At 39.0% G+C, this 20,917-nt stretch overlaps 1 protein-coding gene across 10 annotated transcripts in view; it reads left to right on the plus strand.

Moving 5' to 3' along the window:
• The first annotated feature begins 6,032 nt into the window (after window positions 1–6,032).
• The window catches only part of USP32 (ubiquitin specific peptidase 32), a 77,844-nt gene continuing 62,959 nt past the window's right edge, over window positions 6,033–20,917 (plus strand). For 4 of the 10 annotated variants that reach the window (XM_074594354.1, XM_074594357.1, XM_074594361.1 and 1 more), the window contains exon 1: window positions 6,033–6,220. In XM_074594354.1, the coding sequence (XP_074450455.1) occupies window positions 6,163–6,220 (58 nt within the window). In that variant the 5' untranslated portion in view covers window positions 6,033–6,162. The remainder of the gene's footprint in view (window positions 6,221–20,917) is intronic. The other 6 variants (XM_074594353.1, XM_074594358.1, XM_074594359.1 and 3 more) reach the window with 3 other exon arrangements.

The raw sequence follows: 20,917 nt of genomic DNA on the forward strand, positions 1-20,917 counted from the left end.
CTCACCCTGAGAGTCCCCTGGCTACACCACACTGCCACCCTGGTGAGCACTGCATTCATTAACACATCCTTTCAACGAGGGGGATGATTACAGGGTTTGCAGAAATCCTGTTTGACTATTTGTGGTTAAAAAATAAACACAAAATTTATTAAAAATAGGTGGGGCTTCCCAAGAAAGAAGATAATGTTTAAGACTCCGTTTTCTTATCTGCTGCTGCTAGTTACAGTGAGCTTATTAAAACTGAATTCTATAAGTATTACATCTATTTTCTTATCTTTTTTTTTTTTTTTAAATTCAGTTTTGTCCATAAAAGCCACGGCCTTTTCCCCTGAAATGTTCTGCCACAAAGTTCATCCTGGCAATAGTGTGGGAGTACAGCTTATATGGTACCAATGTGACATAGGAGGGTGCTGGTAAGAATCTGTATTGTGTTTTGTTTTGTTTTTTTCTCTCCCTGGTTCATATAAATCTGTAGTGAATGTCATCCTCTGACTACTATTCTAAATCACTTGTTTCCTAGAAAATGTGGGATGTGATAAAAGTTGTAATTTGCATATGTAGTTCTGTTGTTCTCTGAGGAAGCCTCTTGTATTTTCCCTTCTCTCTCCGACAACATCAGAATTAGACTGGCAGATAACGATTTGAGGTATTTTTCTCATTCATCAGTTCATTATAATTAGAAAGATGTGAAACCATTTAGCTATGAACACTGCAGGCCTACAGTTTACAAATACTCTTATTATACCATGATATCTCTCCCACCTTCTGCTCTTTTCAAATATTTGAGATGTGCTCTGCTGCTCTCCATTCAGGACTCTCTGTGAGGCAGCAAGGGGTAAAAGTTGTCTCAGGTTTGTACAGTGCCTAGTACAGTGTGTCGCAAATCCTCACTGGTGGCCATAAATGCAAATTACAGACAATAATCGGCTCTTAGAGTCCTTTACCAAGTTTCCTTCTAGACTGATGGGTGAAGAGAGTTCTGTTAGTTATGTCTGTGTTGGAGATTTGGGATCTACGTTTCAAAAGCGCATAAATGTCTTAAAAGAATAAATCCTAATGCAGTGAGTAGGACTTGTCTGACCATAATCCATTACATGCAATTACAAGTTCTACTTTTACATTTCTGCTCTGTGACCATATGAGAAAACAAAGTTTTCTATATGCTTCTAGCATGGGACCGTGGTTTTGTTCACGTTTAGGTTTTTTCCTTAAAAAAAAATAAAACCTTTTATCAAGTTTAAATGCCTGGGATGGACTTCCCCTCCCTGCCTCCAGTTGCTTGGAGCAGATCAGGACAGACTGAAATGCTGACCTTTGACATGTAAAGAATTAAGCCCTAAATAATTGAGCATTCACAATGCTCACGTATTTCCCTAGTCACAAATTTGACTTTGATGACCGAAAGCTCACTTGCTGGAGTAATAAAAACCTAGAAAACTCCCTTACTGGGTTCCTAATATACAAATTCCTAAAGATGACACAGCACGTTTCAGCAAAATTCTGCTTTTTGTAAATAATCCGTAATAGCTATGGGCTACTATTCTGTGGAAGTACACAATCTGAGATCGCTTCTTCTCTAGGTGACCTAGGCCTCTGACATGAGTTTTCCTATTCATCTACCAATTCTTTATCCCCTCATGCATTTTATATTTTTTCGTCTGTTAGGCCATCAGTTTCTATACAACACTTCTGACAGATTCAGATTTAGTTTTAGCGCTCTGGATGCTTTTTCATCTTTGTGCTGAAAATGCCTTCAGTCCTACTTCCCAATATTGTATTAAGTATAAATACTGAAGAGTAGCCTAATGTTTTGTAGTTGTTTTTTTTTTTTTTTAATCATCCTCAAAACTAAAGATTGCAACTATTCTGGAGAATAGCGTGTAGCATTTACATAGAATAGCACAATACATTTATATATTTTGAAATAGTTTGCAAAAAAATCAACTGATCCTTAAAAAAATGAATAATGTTCCAGGATGGAGCGGGGAGACAGACATTGGGAAAAGTGAGGCAAAGATTTAGAGTCAAATAATAGAGAAGGGCCTAGAGCTTGCATTTTTGGTTCCTGGTTTTGGTGAATTTTAAATCAGGAAATCCTAGGGACTTATACTGCTCTTCTTAGAATTGTTTTTGATTCAATGCAGCAGTTCCACAATTACTTGGCTTATCTCTTTTGAGTTCAGGCCTTTTCCATGCAACTGGAAACACCTTCTCCTTAGCAGATGCCCACTTCAGCCTTGGCTGAAGTCTTTGTGACTTTTTTTCCCCCGTCCCTGGTAGCCTTGTGGCCTGCCAACCCACCCTCCTCGTGGCTGCCGGCTGCTCTGCCAAAAAGGCAACGTTGCCGCAAGCCTCCTGCAGCTTCTGTGCAGCAGTAAATGTCTGTTTTTCCACAGATACTTGACAATGATGCAAGGATACTTAAAGATATTTTCTAAGTGCTTATGAATTAATTTGTGATTAGTGAATAATTAAATAAATCACAGCAATCAAAAAGACACGTGGCCAGTTACAGTTAGATTTGCATACATAGCACTTTTCCACCAGAATAGAGGAGCTCAACTCATCTAATACAAGTCTAAATTCACTGTATCTTAATTTGATTTACCTTTGACATTACATTTAAATAGTAGCAGCATCTATAATCTTATGCTCCCCAATAAGGCTTCATTAAAAACTTACTGCCAGATCTAATCCACAGTTAGCATACAAAGTCTTATCTCTAGGTTCCTGCTTCAATGCCTTTGAGAACATGCTTAATTTAATCTGAACAAAGACACTGCCGTCGTAGTAAGCCTCCAGTCTGATTTTCCAATCTAGAATATCTTTGTTATTAAATTTGGTGCAAGCCATGGTGCATACAATGGATCAAGTAAATTATTTTAAAGCACTCTTTGAAGAAAATTCTACTGCTTGTTAGACATCATTTGTATCTCTGGGACATAAAAGAGATGTTACTTTAGGTTGGATTTTTTAAAATGTCATACGAAAATGCAGTGTAAGTCTAAACAATTTAGCTAGCTGTGAAAAGCAACCAGCTTTAATGTGATAAATATTTTTAACCATTTTGGAAAGCTGTTTTTAAAATATGAATTGTTAACTGTCATTCCAATCCATTTTCCTTCTAGAGAGAGGACGTCCTCGCTAGAAGTTTCTGCTTCCTCATTTGCATCAAATACCAAGTCATCTGTTTGTGACTATACTTCAGGCTGGGATGGTGGCAGGATCTGACTTGTAATTATAATTTTAGACATTAATTTTTTTATGATTTAGCAAGTGAACCAGTTGTCATTAAAAACCCTATACTGCCCAATAATCTCTGCTGCCTGAGAACAGGGCTTGCGTATGCTACAAGTAGAGGTTCTGTCAAGACACAATAGATAAAAATGGAATGGTTTTGCAAAGTGCTGGTAAGGCCTTAGTTGAAAATGGAGTAAGTCTCATTATGTGTACTCAAAAAAGTGATCTGAAACTGGCATAGAGGGAGTCCGTTAAGAATTGGTGGAATGATGTACTCTATAGAGAGGGGCAACTAACTAAAATAGCTTAATTTGTTGAGTTTTTTTGAAAGCTGAAAAGAGTTAGATGGGTTTCTGTAAATATACAGAAAAGGATGTTGGTAATTCATCCATGTTGCAACATGGAATTGAGTAAAAAGATAACTGCGTATATAAAGATATATAACTGCGTATATAAAGATATATAACTGCGTATATAAAGATATATAACTGCGTATATAAAGATATATAACTGCGTATATAAAGATATATAACTGCGTATATAAAGATATATAACTGCGTATATAAAGATATATAACTGCGTATATAAAGATATAACTGCAGGACAGCAGTTATAAACTGTGGTGGTTGCAGTTACATGGGATGAGAATCCTCATCCTAGCAGGTTCCTTCACTGCTACGTGTCTAGATGAAACAGGCCTGGGAGTGTAATGTCAGTTCTGTGGTGTGCCTTGTTACTTGGGGTTTTGCTGTTACTGAGACTTAAGGAAGGTGAGGCAAGGGTAAATATTCATGGAGAAATTGTCATGAAAACTAGAAGAAATTGGTGTGAAGCTATCTTACAACACCATTGTGGTTGCTTCCTGCTCTAATTGCTTTCTGTAACTGCTCTGCCAGTTTGGGTCTGGCTGTATCCCAGGGCAACTTGTTCCAAGAAAAATGGGACTCTCTATGTATTGTTATCTTTGTAATTCAGAGGAGTAACCAAAACATTAGAAGATTCTTACTAGACATAAGGTCACACAGGAATACCACAGTGAAGTCAGGAATTAAACCATAAACCATGTCTTCTTAGCTGCGAGTTAATACTTTAAAAAAGTGATCCACTGCAAACAGTGCATGGCACAATTAATACCATCATTAGGGGTTGGAATATATTTAATGACAAGATAAATCAGACTTCTCCAGACATTTCTAATATTGCCAACTTACACTTTTGATTGACATATTGCTGTTTTTTGTTGAATTAATTCTCTCAAGTATTCTAAAGAGTTTATATTGTATCTAAATTGAAAGCTGCTTGGGTGAGAGACTATATTGAGAAGAGATATGTAAAGGTAGTATAAGAGGTAGTATAAACTCCATTATATCCTTTTTAAAAGATAAGTATGTAACAAGTGACTGGTAAGTGAAGCATGTTCCTGACAATTTCATGTATACTTTTTAAAAGCACTTTAGCTCACACCCATAGTCTATATTCCAGAGAGGCAAAAGGTCCTTTGTGGCAGATCTTATGCCTGATTGTAATAAATATATTATTTGTCACAAATCTAAGATAATAAACAGTTCAGATGATAGCAGGAAAAAAACATAATTTATGATTTATGAAGCTTAATTCATTTGTGGTGTCTTTGCACTTTGGCAGTGGTGTTACATGAGGAGAAATCTGGCCTTCAAGCTAGCTTCTCTGTAAGCAGCATTCCTGGCTTTGCGTATCAGATATAAATTTGTTTGGAATGTTTGCTATAAAAATACCTACGCGTGAACTTACATCAGTGAGAAAGTAACTTCGGCTTGACCTTTCTCCAGCTCTGATGTGGTAAGATCGGTACGGAAACGGTGGCTTTAGGGAATGACTTGTGACTGCTGTTTTCACAGGCTTTGTTTCTGTGCAAGAACAATCCTTCGAATGAGCTGCCCTTGGAAATCAATGTTTTCTTTCAAAGTCCTTATTTTCTGCTCGGGAGTGACCCAAGGGTATGTTACCAGGCTTAGTGTTGTAACAAAGCCATTGGGGAAATCCTCCCATTCTGTGTAAGTACTGAACTGAATACTAAAAGCAAACATGCTGAAGAACAGCAAAGGACAGAGGTATTTGTGATCCTTCTACAATTCAGTCTGTGTTTCTGTTTCCGACGTTGAAAAGACATTTTAATGGATCAGGAACTTCTGTCATCCCATCCTTGCAGTACTTCTCCTTAGAGGGCCTCCTGAGGAGAGCTGCGCTCCCCTGAGGGTATGAGGGGGATGAAGGGGGAGGGCTGCCATAGCGGAAAGGCCGTTTTACCCGGACCCCGTTGCACCGCGGCCTTGCGCCTCTTTCCTCAGCGCATGTGTGCGCACCGGCGGAAAGCAGGGACGGTTTCAACAGTGCCAAATGCCCAAGCGGAGGGAGAGCGAGCTCTTCCTCACAGGGCTCCTTCCTCTCCGCGCCCTGCGCGGCACGGCCGAGAAGCCGGCCCCGCTCTCTCGGTCTCCGCGGCCCCTCGCTATCCCGAGGGAACCGATATCCCCCGGGTTTGCCGGAGACGCTCCCCTCAGCCGCCCCCTTCCCCTCAGGGAAAGCGGGAGCCGCGCGCTGGCGCCTTCGGCGGGAAGGGAGGGTGCCGCGTCACGTGACGCGGGGCGCTCCCCCCCACCCCCGCCGCTCCGGCGCGCGACGCCCGTTAGGAGGCGCCAAGGGCGCCGGTGCCGGAGCAGGCCGTCCCTCCCCCCGTCACGTGACGCGGGGCGGGCTCCTCACGTGACCCGCCATGGAGGCGGCGGCGGGGAGGGCGCGCGGCCGCCTCCTCCCCCCGGCGGCCCCGGCCCGCCCCGCCCCCCCCCGCCCGCGCCCTGCGCTCCCGAGTCGGTAACGGCGCAGCCCGGGCTCCGCGGCGCACAGCCGGCCGGTGGGGGAGGCCATGGACTGAAGGGGGGCATCATGGGCGCCAAGGAGTCCCGCATCGGCTTCCTCAGCTACGACGAGGCCCTGCGAAGGGGTGAGGGCGGGGGGGGGCCGCGGGAGGGGGAAGCGGCGGGAGCGGGGAGGGGGGGGCCCGCTCGGCCCCTGTCAGCGAGCGGTGAGGCGGCGGCTCCTCGCCACCACCATGGCAGACCCCGGCGCGGAGGCACTTGCGCCGTTCCTCTGCCTCAGGCTCCTTCCCCGCCCCCTTCCTCTCCCCCCCACCCCACTCCATATTTATTTATTTATCTCCCCTGTCTTAATAATGAGGCAGCGGGGGGGGGTGGTGGTCTGCTCTCCTGGCCGCCTCGGCGGCGGGGGCTGGTGCCGTCCCGCTTCGGCCGGGGAGGGCGGCGGGGGGCTGAGGGAAATGCCGCCGGAGCTCTCGGCCTTGCCGCCGCCGGCTCTGCCGTAAAACCGCCGCTGGGAGATGGTGCCATCCCGGTGTGACAGGAGCCGCCGCGCCGCCCTGTCAGCCCGCACCGCCGGGCTCCGTCCGCGTGTTTATCCGTGATGGGGAGCACCCCTCCGCGGCTTGGGGCTGGGAGATGGATGTCGCTTGTGTGGTTTATTATCTGTGTTGCTGTTTTAGTCCGTTTCCAGATTCCTCCTGGAGAATCTAAAGAGGAACTAGCGAAGGGAAAACATAAACAAGCTAAACGCTGAATACTTGCAGCTGCAGGGCTCCAAGGCAAGCTACACCCTGTCAGCTACCTTGCTCCAGAACTGATATCCAAGTCCAAGGACAAAGAGGGACAGTAATTTTCAGCAGTAAATGTTTTGCAGGGAGGATAGGGTTTTTTTTGATAATTGTTGCTCTATTGTGCGTTCATGTGATGTAGTACAGACAGTTAAAGCAGTTCACCTGTTTGATATTTAAAGCGTTGATAAAATTCATAAGCTCAAACCAGTACATGGCTGCCCTTTTTATTTCTGTTTACATCTGAGAAGCACGAAATGACTGATAAGGGAAAACTGGGAGGAAACAGGGAGTGTTAACTGAAGGAGAAACAAATTGATGTGAAATAAGATTTTTATTAAATATTTCATAATTTTATTTGGTTTTTGTGGTGGAGCCTCTGAGGGATGCCATGTCAGATAGGAAATGGAGCAACGTACTGTCAAGCAGAAGAAACAAATATGTGATTCAAACTCACTTTCGTTGCAGATTTTAAATGTAACAGCCTTGAAGAATTTCACTTCTAGTGAAAGTATAGAGAGTCTTTAAAAGCATTGGTGTATGTGTTTTTAGAGGAGCCATGAATGTAGTTTGGTAGAGGTGTGAAGTTGAATATAACAGGAAGTGTTTGAAATAAGCTCTTTGGTGGAAAATACATTTGTTTGCTCAAGGTGTACATTCCATAGTTCATAAATAAGAAAAACCAAATGTTCTGAATTTTAAAGTTAGATTTAAACTCATATATTGCTTCAAAATCTAGGAAGTCAGTCTGGATGTTTCATAGTTAAAAGTTTGCTTGACATAAAATTAAGATTGAATTTTTTAAAGTTATTTAAAACTTTTTCTTGTGCAGTGAATGTCATATTTTTCTTTGATGTTATTCTATCTGTATGAGGCATTTAATACTGTTGTTCTGTAGGAGAACAGAAAGGTTGTTTTAGGCGCTCTAATATAAATTGATGTTTTGCTAAATAACTATGTTGTTTACTTAACCAATGAATCATTGTATGTATAAAACAGTCTAGTTATCAAAACATTATTTGTTAGGCCATTCTTACTTGCACAGGACCATGCTGGTACATGTGGCATTTCTGTGGACACAAACAGTGATAATGGATAAACATAAACATTAAAAAAGGAAAGCCAAATATATTTATGTCCAATTATATTTACCTTCTCTAACATTGTGTCCTAGTCGTTTAATGCCAAGAAAGTTTTATTTTAGGTGATATTGTACAAATTCTTCATCTGTGAATTCTTCATATGTAATCCATAGTGGTTAACTGTACTTGTAGAAGTAGTGATCATTCAGAATGTTGTGATCATGTTTTTGAGACACTAGTTTTAATTTCAGTTGTTCAGAATATCTGGAAAAATGCAATGAGTGCTGCAGGTTCTGTAAGCTTCAGAAAGTACAGCTGACTTTTAGGTTGTGAATGGCTGCAATTTTATTTATTGCAATTCCATTTTGGGAGTAGCCAAAGGTTGTGAAGGTGAGGAGAGTTTTTGTGGTTAAACACTCACAATATAAATAACTGTAGCTAAAGTGTAACTTCTATTCAAGGAGATGAAAATGTGAGAGCAGTCTGGTGTTAATGGTCCTTTTTCAACCCTGGAGCGTGAGATAGTACTGGGCTTTTTTTTTTTTTTTTTTTTTTCCTGCTCCTTGGTACAGACAGCTGACTGTGCTGTGGATGACGTGGCCATGCGGATAGGCATGATGAAGTTGTCTTGTGTCCACCAGTGCAGGTCACACAGAGTCTTGTTAGTCTTCCTTTTTCCCTATGTTGTGTGTCCTATTACGTAGGTTGGGAGTGAAAAGTAAGGATGCTATTTTAGGCATCTCTTCTCTTGTAATGAATATTACCAAATTATGGTCATCTTATTTATAGTAGCCAGAGGCACTACTTTGCTGTGGAAAAGGTACGGGTTCTGAACTTGTGGTGAGAGCTCTTCCTGACCCTGTAGACCTCCTTCTGAGAACAACTTCTTTTAAAGAGGTGAAATTCCTGGACAGGTCATTACAGGTGAAGTAAAAGTGCCTCATTCCAAATTGGGCATAAGATTATTGTTTATTTTATCAAACTAAGTTTGTGATGGCATAAACTAGTAATGTGGCTCTAGAATTTGTTGCTTTTTTTTCTTATCCCTAACCTCCAACAGCAATTTTCTTCCTCGGGCAGCGCCACAGGTAAGGCAGGCTTCCCTCTCTCAGGCAGTATCCCTTTTTGGTTTGGGATTTCCCTTTTCCAGCATGTTCTCTGATTTCTGACTCCTGTACTCCCGTTCTGTTCATCAGGCTGGCTGGCTGGCTGCTCACTCTTTCTTAGAATTGCCCAGTGTTGGGCCTTGCCTCATGCCAAGGAGGTAGCGCTCTCAAGTCTGCCTTATCTTTTACTTGTTCTGCTGGCATCCTTGACACGTGATTCCTTAAAGGGCTGCTTTGGGCCAATAAAACTTTATAAAAGGAAGAACTTTCCATTACTATTGTTTTAGTTTCAGCACAGCAGTTCCTGCACTATGCTGTGTTGTGTATAGAATATTTTGATAAGGATTCCACAGGATGGCTACATGGTATTGATGGCCACTTTATTTCAGATCCGTAAGGACTGTATTTTCCAGTGACTGTTATTGTATACTGATTAAGTAACTTTCAGAATATAACTACAGACTGAGTGTAAATTTATGAAGGTATTTTAAAATTCTGAGATTATAGGATCTGTAGTCAAAGTTTCTGTGAATGCAGCTTGGAACAGGTCATGCTAACTCAGGCCATTTTCAGTTTATGTGTGCTAAATATTCAGTCAGGTAACCACTTAAAAGAAATGTCAGCAAATAATCATGGATCTGTCAAATTTGTGACAGAGAGGAAGGCAGGGTTTCTTTCTGCTTAAAGCAAGGTAAAATGTTGTTGCATGTATGCTGGGATTGAAGAAAGGGAACTGCCACAACGTCAGTGAGTATGCTGTTCGAAGAAATCAGTGGCTTCTGATAGATCTGTTTCATTGTGGGGTTTTTTTGTGCACAATGATCTCTGAGAAGAAGAACAAAAAGAAAGAGCAAAAACAGTGCCATGTTTCAAAAATGTGCATGCAGTTAAAACACCAGCTATTATTGAGGCAAAACTTGCAAATGTATCAGTCTTACAGGATTTGCCTCTGGAGAGGTCATGAAATAGTAATTTTTGAAGACAGTTTTCTTTCCTGTTCGTGTATCTCAAAGATGTTACCAATTGCAGAACAAGAAGCCCATCAAAGCAATGAAAACCTGCTTTAATCCACAAAAAGATTAGTTAGTATGCTTTCCAATTATGACTGATGTTATGTGATGGGCAGAGGATAAGTCTTGCTAATGACCTTTTGTGTCCTGATTGAATTTGAATAATAGCTACATTTGTTTTATTTAAATCAAGGCATATATATCTTGTGTCTGATCATTAACATCCTCAAGCGTACAGATGTAATAAATCTGACAAAAGAATGATGGAAAACCTGTGCAAATATGTAATCATCTATTCGAGGTTGTCTTGATCTCAACCTGGTGACAAAATCAATGGACTCAGCCCTTGAGCCCATGGAAGACTGCTTTTTATTACTCCAGACTATGAAATTGACTTTTAAATCCCAGGTGTGTTTTTAGGAAAAATAATCAGGGAACCATTTTAGTGGTTTATTCTCTTCTTTTGATATCCCACAAATGCAATTGTTCTACTTTATATTATCTCATATAGGAAAAACAGTGCGTGAACACCATAGGTAGGTGAACTTTCTTCAGGATATGTTGTTTTCTAGGGGTATAAACCTGCATCCTTCTGTTTAAGGAGCTTTGAGTTTTCAGATGCATGTGATGAAAATGCCTAGATCTCTCTCAGCCTTCTTTTTCCTTTTTTTTTCTTTCTTTTTTTTTAATTAGCTATCAGAATGAATAGAATCCACTGTTGAGACAGTCTAGATTATACAGCAAGACTTGTTATGTCAGCTGGTATTTGATGGCTTTAGGGCTCTGTCATATGATTAAAGCAGGTATGAATGCATAGCTTCACACTTCCTGTTTATAAATCTGTAGAGCTGCAAGTAGCCGCTCAAATTCAGAGAGCAGTAATTATTTCACAACTTCGGCATTCAGTTCTGATGCTTGTTTTGGGAGGATACCTGAGTAGTCTCTGCTGAACATGTAATACAATGCACAAGTGACTTGGGGAATTCTACTTAAAGTTCCACGAACTGATGAAAAGAGGCTACTGTTAGAAGAGAAGTTATTTATCTGTAATTCTTCATCTGCTAAGCTGCAGTGACCACTTTCTCTTCTTTTACTTCAGGTTCCAAGTTTAGAGAAGTGTACTCGGTGGTTTTCAACCTCTTCTTACTTTTAACTGCCCAAGTTATTTCCTATTGGAAATGAGGAACATTTGTATAGTGAACTTAAGTCAACTAACAGTAAGTTTCCTTTCCTGAGATGCCTTTTGTGGTCTTTAGAAGTTCTTTACGAAATACCAGTTGAAAACTTCAGAATTAGAGGAAAACGTTGTCTTCTGCTTAGGCTTCTGTGAGTGCTGTGGTGCTGAGGGAGCTAATCGCGTACCTTTTAGTAGGTTTTTAGTAGTTCTTAGATGGTTAGCAAGTCCAGCTGTACCAAGCATGGCAGTAACTTGGTGAGTGAGTGGTGAAATGTTGGATGTGCACACAGTGATGTAAGTCTGATAAAAGAGGATTTAAGAATGTAGGCATTTCATAAGCAAGAAACAGTTGAACATCTTAAAGCAAAAAGCCCTCAAAACTTTGAAATATGAGTCAGTAAATGTTGGGAGTCCTCTGGTTTCTCACTTCAGCAGGTGAATCATGTCTCTAAATAATAGTAGTGTCATAATATTAGGTGCATTTTTGTCCTGTCAACATGTTACGAGAGATTGAAATCAAAGTGGTCAGGAAAGCTGCCAAATGAGCATAAAGAGATAATATCATTCCAGCCATGGTGGCTGAAGTTAAAGGATAAGCTGAACAAATCCTCATTTTGAGTGTTAAACGTCTTGATATAAGCTAAAAGTACACTATCAGGCTATTATATGCGTAATATATTTTCTTACATTGGTGTGTAGGCTGAAATTGAATACGCAAAACATTGATTTGTTTTATAGATTATGTGCCTATATATCTCATAGCTCATATCACTCTCACTAGTTCTGCTTTATTTCTTGTATTTTAAGCAATGAAATCAATTATTGTTGTGGTCACCTCTTTCTAATCAGTTTTTAGTTTTTACTCCTTTAACAGCAGGCCTTTTTTTCTTTTTTTTTTCTTTTTTTTTTTTTTATATACACACCCAGAGAAAGTTGTTGAACTTTCATCCTTAGAGGTTTTCAAGACCTGCCTGGACAAAGCCCTCTGCAAGCTGGTCTGAGTTCAGTGTTGACCCAGTTTCAAACACGAGGTAGAACGAGTTGACCTCCTGAGATACTTTCCAACCTGACAGATTCTATGAAATATTTCTGTTCATCTTGAGTTTTGTAAAGCCTTGTTTTTATGAAAAATAACATCAGGGTCCTAAATCTACTTGGCAGTGTCCTACAGAGAAAATAAAATAAACCAAAAGTAGAAACTAGGAAGCTTTTCAAAATTATATCAAGCATCTCTAATGAAATATGAAAGGGAGAAAAAAAATAGAGGGGGCTACTTGAGTCCTGTTATACTTGACCTGTAATGGTATCAGCCTTTCTGGCTGCTGGCACTATGGAAGAAGTGAGTAAAACAACCCTCACCCCTTTCTTCTGGTCAGAGGGAAGACAGCCTACTGTCTCATTTAATAAAATAAGTAAGGCATTCCATTCTTTAGTACTCAAAAAAATTAAATCACATTCAAAAAACATGGGCCTGTGAAGGAATGACAAGCTTCGTGAGAATAAAAAAGAGCATAGCATTAGCAAGTTATGTGGTTAGGTGAGGCATGATATGTCTATTTAATTCTATAAATTAATATTATACAACTGCTGCTTTGTGATAGGACTGATTATGATTTTTCTGTATTTGAAAAAAACCGGATGTTACTAATGTCTCTCATCTTAAAAATGACAGAATATCTTCTGAAAATTGAGTTTATTTTTGGTTAGGTTGTGAATTTATACATTTGTTCTAAATAATTTTGTATATGGGGAGTGCCAGGTAGGTCTAATGAGTTGTATGTCCTTGAGCTCTTATCATGGCATCTGTGTGACTTAGCTACTAATTATTTTAAAAATAATCCTGCTCTTTTTTGGTCCAAGAAGAAATGCAAAGTACAGTGAGCTTACAGAAAAGAAATGGAGGAGGGGTAGAACAAGTGTTGCATTTTCAAATACCAGAATTGTTTCTGTCCACTAAGTTATTTCAAGGACTATTGTAATCTGGAGCAGTTGGGCTTTTTAGGGCCTCCTGGGTTATTTAACAGTAGTCTATTAGTTTTAAAGATTTGCTCAGTGGGGAGCTTTGCATCCACCTGAGTCCTTCTGGGCCAGGTGGGTGCTGTGCTCCTTCTTGGGTTGGGATCTGCAGTCTTTTTTTACTGTTGCTGATGGAGGGACTGGGAGTGCACCAAGAAATGTTTGGTACCGCGCCGTGGGACTTTAGAGTAACATATTTACAGAGACCTATGAAGAGAAGTTGTGTTCTTAATGAGTAGAAGTGTGAGAGTTTCTCTGCCTGTCCTTGACTCATAAGTCTTTGCCTTTGTAATGAGCGGGGTGTTTGCTCTCCACTTTATTACTGCACCCTAGGTAGCTAGCAGTACCGAACTATTTGGTGGTAACTTACAGAATTATTTTGAGTAACATGTGGGACTTGGTGTGCAGTGGAGGCTACTCAGGAGGACACAGTGTTTCATTTGAAGTGCCCAACCTCTCTTTAGGTGAGCTCCAGTTGGGTGTTGACTGCTCACTGGGTTCTACAAGGAACATCAAATGAGATGGAGAGTGTGCTGAAGGTATATATGCAGGTCTTCAAGTTCTGCATGCCTGTTTCCCAAAATGCATTTTACAGTCTGGTCTTCGGTATAGTTCATAATGAAACTGGTGATTTCCTAGTTTAATTTTATGTATGGGAAAGAAAGTTCTGGAGTTTAATTCCACAGAAGACTTTACAATTTTAAGTATTTTAAAAACAAGTTATTTCTTAATTTGTTATATTGCTTGAAGCAGTTGCTTTTTCTTTAAGTTATACTTAGTCTGAGTTGCTGTGGATGTCCATGTGATATTTGCAGTATTGAGGAACTACAAAAAGCATCTTTAACATTTAATTTTCATATGAAAAGGTCATTTACATAATGAGACAATGAAGCCTTTGGGCAAAGATGAATGTAAAAGAAAAATCCATTAATGTAGATTCTGCCTAAGAGTTTGAAAGGGTCTAATTCACAAAACTTTGAAGACTATATTATTGCTAGCACTTACTGGAATAAAAATACCCTGCTTGCCTAAAGAGTGGCAAAATCCTAATGCACATTCTCTTTTGTGATTTCTTCAGGGACATCTTAACTTTTGTTAATGATGACTCTGTCCCTATAGCTTCAGTGTTTTCAGCTTAGCTGTTTAATAATACTTAGCATTTCTTTTTTAGGTAATGAATTTTACCACCTCTGAGAAGTGGGTTTTTTATGAGCTTGTGTTTACAATTGAGCAGCGTTGGCGTAGTCCTCCTTATAGGTGGGGATATCTTTGGAAAGAGTGTCTCTTTTAACTGCAGTTTTATTAAACTGGTGTAAAAGCTTTTCTGGATTTCTGATTCTTAATGGGTATAAACTGGGTTCAGATCTTAATTTGAAACAAAATGTGTCTCCGTATAGTTTTGATAGTGGTTCACCAAATCTGTTTAAAAAATTATGCAGGTTATAATTGATCACAGCATTTTTCTGTGTAGACCATTAAGTTACTCATCATAATGACAACAAAAAGTTCCTTCATTATTTTAGTGTAATATGGACATGCGGCTGAGTTCTAGGAGATAGAGATGTGTGTTTCTTGGTTAAATAATTTAATAGGTTAAGGAAATTACTTCCTTTTAAAAATAGGCTAACGTTTGCACTAAGGCCTTTATTTGGTTTAGAGGCAAAATAGGATATGCCTGGGAAAGGTTTAGACAAATGATAATCAAGGCAGTTTGTAATGACCAGGGTTTATTTCCTGTTGTATATGTTACTTAATGTAAAAATGGCAAAAGCACTGAAATAGTTACTTACCTGAATCATTACCTCCACTGAAGTGATTAGCTATCACAGGTAGGGTGACTTGGCATATCAAGTAGCATGCTCTGATCTCTTCAGTCCTCTCCCTTCTCCTTTTAGCCTATCACAACGCATAATGAGCCTCTCCTATCACATGGAAATGCGCTGATGAGGCTAACAACTAGTACTTACCATGTCGTGTTTTGGGGGCAAAATAATGATCTCCTTCTGTAGTTATGTAACGGTGTTCCTAAGCTGCCCAGGTTAATGTGTTCACTAATGTATTAAGGTGGAATGCGCTGCAAACCATCCAGAGCTTCTGGGACAAGGATGCTGCTGGAACTAACAGGACAGAACCCTGATCTCAATGGGTAGCTTTGGACAGACTGAGAAGACAGGCAGAAATATCATCTGGCTTTACGCATTGCTGTACGCTTCAGCTTTGCCTTTTAGAGTGGTTTTAAACAGTTAGTGAGACATTCTTCTGTACCTTAAAAAGGGATTTGACTTCTATTCTGGTCAAGTTCTCTGCGGGTGCATGTCATGAGCTGCAGAGAAAGGCACTGAAGAACTGGTCTGGCGTGAGGCAGCCCCACTAGTTGTTGAGTGCCATACGTGCTTCTAACCACCAACTACAAAGGGAAAAGGAAGCTATACTTGTGTCTTGTATAACACTTACTTTGAGGATTTTTTTTTTTAATATCCAAATCCTTTGAAGCTGTTTTGCTTAGTTTAGAGTCTGAAATGGACACAGAAGTTATGAGAGGCAATGTCACCAGGCCAAAATAAGAGATAATTGCGTTCTGCATAGAAATGTATTCTTCATCCTTTAAAAATAAAACCTATTACGAGCCCTTTTGAATTCTTCTCACAAGCTGTACTTTTTATTCACATTGTATCTATCTTTTTGTTACCTGGTCTTTCAGTCGTCATCCACTCACAATTTAATTTCATGTTAAGTATTTAATGTAGAATGTGTGCTTACATTTATTTTTTGTGTGTTTTAAATTGATATTCCTTATCTTAATTTACAGTGATAATGGGAAGTGCTCAGTTTTTGTCCTGTAGCAGACTGCTTTGGCAGCAAGTCATGAACTTAAGTACTTGAACAGGTATATTCTACTGTCTCAGTTGAACTCTACAAGTGACCATAAGACTGATTTAGTTGGATTTTTTGACAGCTGTTCTAAATGAACAATTTTACTGCAGTAGTTTGGAAAATTGTTCTTTTAAAATTCTGAAACCTTGAATGAAAAAAATGGTGTTCTTCCGCATTTCCACTCAGAAACCTAAGCAGAACAGGAAGTGCCAGATTTAATAAGTGTGTGAATGTAGAAAAAAAGAACTGGAAGTATTGGGATAGTAATTATGAGAACTTCAGTTTTGCAGATTAAATTTGTTCTAAAAATGAACTTGAATATGGCATCATGAATCTGTTTTGGGCTGAAGAAACACTTCCTTTCAATCTGTGTTTCTAGTTGTTAGGTGTTATCCAGAAACAAAATCTTACTCTGCTCTGGAAATTTCCTAGTCTTGTAAAGAAGACTTTTACCACATTTTCCTGAACAATGTGATACAGTTAAATCCTGGGTTTTAGTTTAAAAATTAGAAAAGTGGATTTGCACTTCAGATGGCAGAGGCACCATTGCTTTAAGAAAAATAAACAGTGGCGGTTAGTGCAGTTAGTATAGCCTGCTCTGTATTCTGTGAGGATCTTAACAGAGGTTGTTATCAGTGGAAAAGTAATATAAAAACTTTTTAGTCCCTGTATTCCAATCTTGCAGCTAACAATGTTATTTTTCTTTTCCTAAAGAATTATAGTCAATCTTTTTGCCACTAACAAGTTCCCTGCTTTTTTTGTTACCTGCAATTCAGTGCTCTCTTCTAATCACCTTGCTTAAAGAATAATTGTGTAAATGTCTTGTGTGAACTAATCTTACTCCTTGAATAACGAGTAGATTGCAACGTAGATAGGTTAAAAAAGGAAGGAACCATAATATACACTAATTCTAATATAGAGCACTAGCTAAATATCTGCAGAAGCCAGAGTATTACAAGAATAGAGGCTGAAAAGCAGAATATAAACTATTTGATAAATATCTCTTCATATAAAACGTTCCTAATTCATTATGTAAATGTGCTGCTTCTAATAGAGCCTGTAATGTCCTTGGGGATATATTGCGAGCCTCTTCGGGGATTCAGGGAGAGATTCCAACTGCTGATGCTATTCAGGGCATCATAGCTCTTTGGTTTTAAGTCATTCTAATACCTTTTCTGTTCCTGTACTTCTTTTCTGTGAAACAATGGACAGTGTGTTTATATGAAACTCTGAAATTTGAGTTACCACATCAATCTAAACTGGCCAGTGGCAGTAACATCAGCGGAAGGTGGTTTCCCATACAGCTGTTACATGGTGTATCTAAATATACTGCTTCTTTTTTCTGAATGTAGGGCCTTAGGAAGAGTATGCATTTAATAAGGAATATTTGTATAGATTAATTTTGTAATAGAGCACAGATACACTTAAAACTAGTATGACATCTTTCAGGTTAGTTCTTCAAAAATGTTAGTCCTTGAGTGTTAATGGAGAAATCTCTTAACAGGAGATGCATCAGTGGAAATGGAGTTTGGAAAGAGTGACACTGATTGTTTACTATTCTCTGTTAAAAAACATCTCTGATTCAGGTCTTGGCGTTCTAGCAAACATGTAATAGGGTCCCAGAACTAAGCACATGTTAGTTTTTATTTTATTTCTTTACTATGTAGGCTAGTGTGTCTATTTGTAATTCTGCCTTTATTTTTCAGCCACTCACAGATTGCTAGCAAACTTGTTATGTGTTTGTAACAGTGTAACAGAAGACATAAATTTGTGACCTGAGGCTAAAATAGTTCACTTCGCATCTGAGCTGAGGTTGTATTTTAGACAGATACATGCCCAAGAGCTGAGAATAGGAGCCTTTTTTTGTCCATCAGCTGTATGTGTACATACATGTGCGTGATGTGTTTCTACCAAAACACTTGGCTTCCAAGTGAGTAATATTTTTCTTCTAACTTCAGAAATTAAGATGTAGCAGTATATAAATATTATCTGAATCTTTTATAATTCTTTACTTGTGATAGTATTTAAGTACTACGCTTAACTAGTTTGCTCTTTTAGCTGCCAGAGACTAACACTTGAGTAAATGCCCGATCAAAACTATACCAGCAATCGCAAATTAGAACTTGCCTTTCGTCCTCACAAAAGGCTATAGGAAACATTGCCTTCCTATGCAGAAATTGCAGATTATGTTTTAACTTTCAGGTTTTGTTTATTTTTTTAATTAAAGAACAATTCATAGTATAGTTGCGTTTAGTATCTTTGACACTTTTGGGAGACAGGGTATGAAATATTTTTTATATTATTTTGTAGTAAGGTCCTTATGTGGTGTTTGCTTTTACATAGTTGTCATTTGCCTTTGCTTTTCATTTTAATGGGCTGTTTATTTCTTGGAAATTAGTTATATAATGTAATTTTGTGTATCTTAACAAGCATAAATGTCTGGATGATTTTCATGGTGGTAATAAAGTGGGAGCAGCTTTTCAGAATTGTGACAGAAGCTGTTCTACTTACCTGTGACAAAACAAACCTCCAGCAGTATTTAGCGGGAAAACTGATGAAGGGACAGCTCAGGAGAGTGGAGTTCTGTTTCTGATTGAAATTGGACTAAATACTGAAAAGACTGACAGCTAAAACCATCATCCCAGGAAATGTACAAACTACATAAACCATGAAGAAGCATTGGAAGAAAACAGTGGTGGAAAAGGAAAGAAAAATGAGGAACGAAGAGGTTAGAAAGTGAGCAAAGAGCGATGACTGTGCTCAGGTAAAGGCAAATGTCCCAGCCATAGTTGATTACTTCTAGGGCTTCCCTGACCCCTTATTCATTATTGTCCATGCGTCTGTCTTTCGGAGGGAGTTCAGGGTTCTCGGTGCTCTTACTGCAAGATGGCTTACGCTCTGTGTTTAAAACCACTTAAAACTTGTACTTCTGCCTCTTTACCTTTTACGTTTCTGTGTGGTTTCCATGCCTGGCTGTGCTGGTCAGCTAGCTCGAGTGTGTTTTCTCCAGGGTCATTGATAATTTATTCAGAGCATCTACCAGCACCTCATCTTGGAAGAAGCGGTAAGTGTTCTGACAGGGGCCAGTGGCCGGGAAAGGTGGCATCCTGTGATTAATCAGAGCTAGAAATTGCGTTGTGCAGTCACTGAGAATTAGTTTACCAGTTCTTTAATTGATAACAGTAATTAATTTTGTCCCTAATATTAAATTTGTGGTCATATGCATGGTCAAAATTATTTTAATAATCTGCAGAGATTTCTGAATTTTCAGGTTCTTTCAGGTTTCTTCTGTGGCTTACAGTGTTGGACTGGAAAGCATATAAAACTAGGCTCCTTTAATTCCTGAGGATATAAAATATAGCCAATAAGATTTAAGTGCTCAGATGGTGGGAGGATTATTTCACTGTTGGGGCTATTATGTAGCAATTCCTATCCACACTAGTCTTATGGGGAGGGTTGTCACAGAACCTGTGCTGATTAGCTTTGCTTGAAGCAAACATAATCCAAATAGCAATGTGACAGTGTGTGCCCTGATGGAGATACTTTACAGATGGATAAAACAGGCTGATAATACTTAATGGCATTCTTTTTGAGGATGGTAACTGTGAGAAGTAAGCTCTTTGAAGATTAAAAGCGTCACATAAATGCTAAGTATTCATGTTACAGAAAATTGGCAAATCCTATTGTAATAACTAAATCTTCTTCCGCTCTCTGCATACAAGATGTTAAACCTTTGATATGCATTATGGTTAGGTCTAGTAGAACCAAGAAAAGCTTTATCCCCAGGATGAGCCACTAGGACCAAAACCCAAAGAATAGGTAGAAGGAAAAAAATACAACTGGATTGAATAATATTTATTTTATTTTATTTTTAATACCAAAACTGTGTTGCTGTTATCCTTAAATTCCTGTTATTGGTAAAGGTCATGTTAAGACTGTTAAGTCTTCAGTGAGATGCACTGTTTAATTTGAATGGTGCCATTTTTGATACTCTGGTTATGAAAGATTCCTTAAGAGTGGATTAATTTTTTCATTAGGGGAGGCAGGATTTTTTTGTCTGTATTTTTGCCCAAAATATTGTCAAGTGGATTCCTTTTTGGCAGGAATGGGTGTGTGTGGATGTTGTCATTTTAGTCATAGCTGGTTCATTTATCTCAATAGATTTTTGCAGTTTGTTCTTCCTGTTTGGGGGTTGTTCCCAAACATGCTTTACATTCACTTGCACATTTTACCTCTTTGAAGCTTTTTAGTAATTGCTTTGGTTCTTGACAACTTCATAACCGCAGCCATTAAGTCACAATAAAGACTAATGAAAAAAGTAATAAAATTTCCATGTATAACTAGGATGAAGATTCCTGGGGGAAATATTGAGCAAGTGATTACAGGGAAGATAACTGTCTGGTTAGAGAATTATATGCCCTGTGAGTTTGATATTGAACCTGTAAAATTGTCGCTTAAAGATCAAAATATTAGAATTATTAAAACCTGAGCTGGAAGTCAGGTAGAGCTCGAGGTAGGTGAATTTTGCTTGCTTTCTGAAGGATGATCAAGTTGTCTGTTTTATTAAAATTCGGGTTTGGTTATTTTTAGTAAAGAATAAATGCAGTGTTATGCTGATGGTTGCAAATTATTGCTTGTTCTGTATACTTGAGATCTGCAGGGGTGTTTTGTTTTTTTGTTTTTTTTTTTTAAGGCACTGACATAGCAAGCTCTTTTTCTTCCAGTAGTGACACTGGAAATTCAGATTTTTTTTTTTGTTTGTAGAGCAT

This window comes from Larus michahellis, chromosome 7 (assembly GCF_964199755.1).
Source record: "Larus michahellis chromosome 7, bLarMic1.1, whole genome shotgun sequence".
Classification (NCBI taxonomy): domain Eukaryota; kingdom Metazoa; phylum Chordata; class Aves; order Charadriiformes; family Laridae; genus Larus; species Larus michahellis.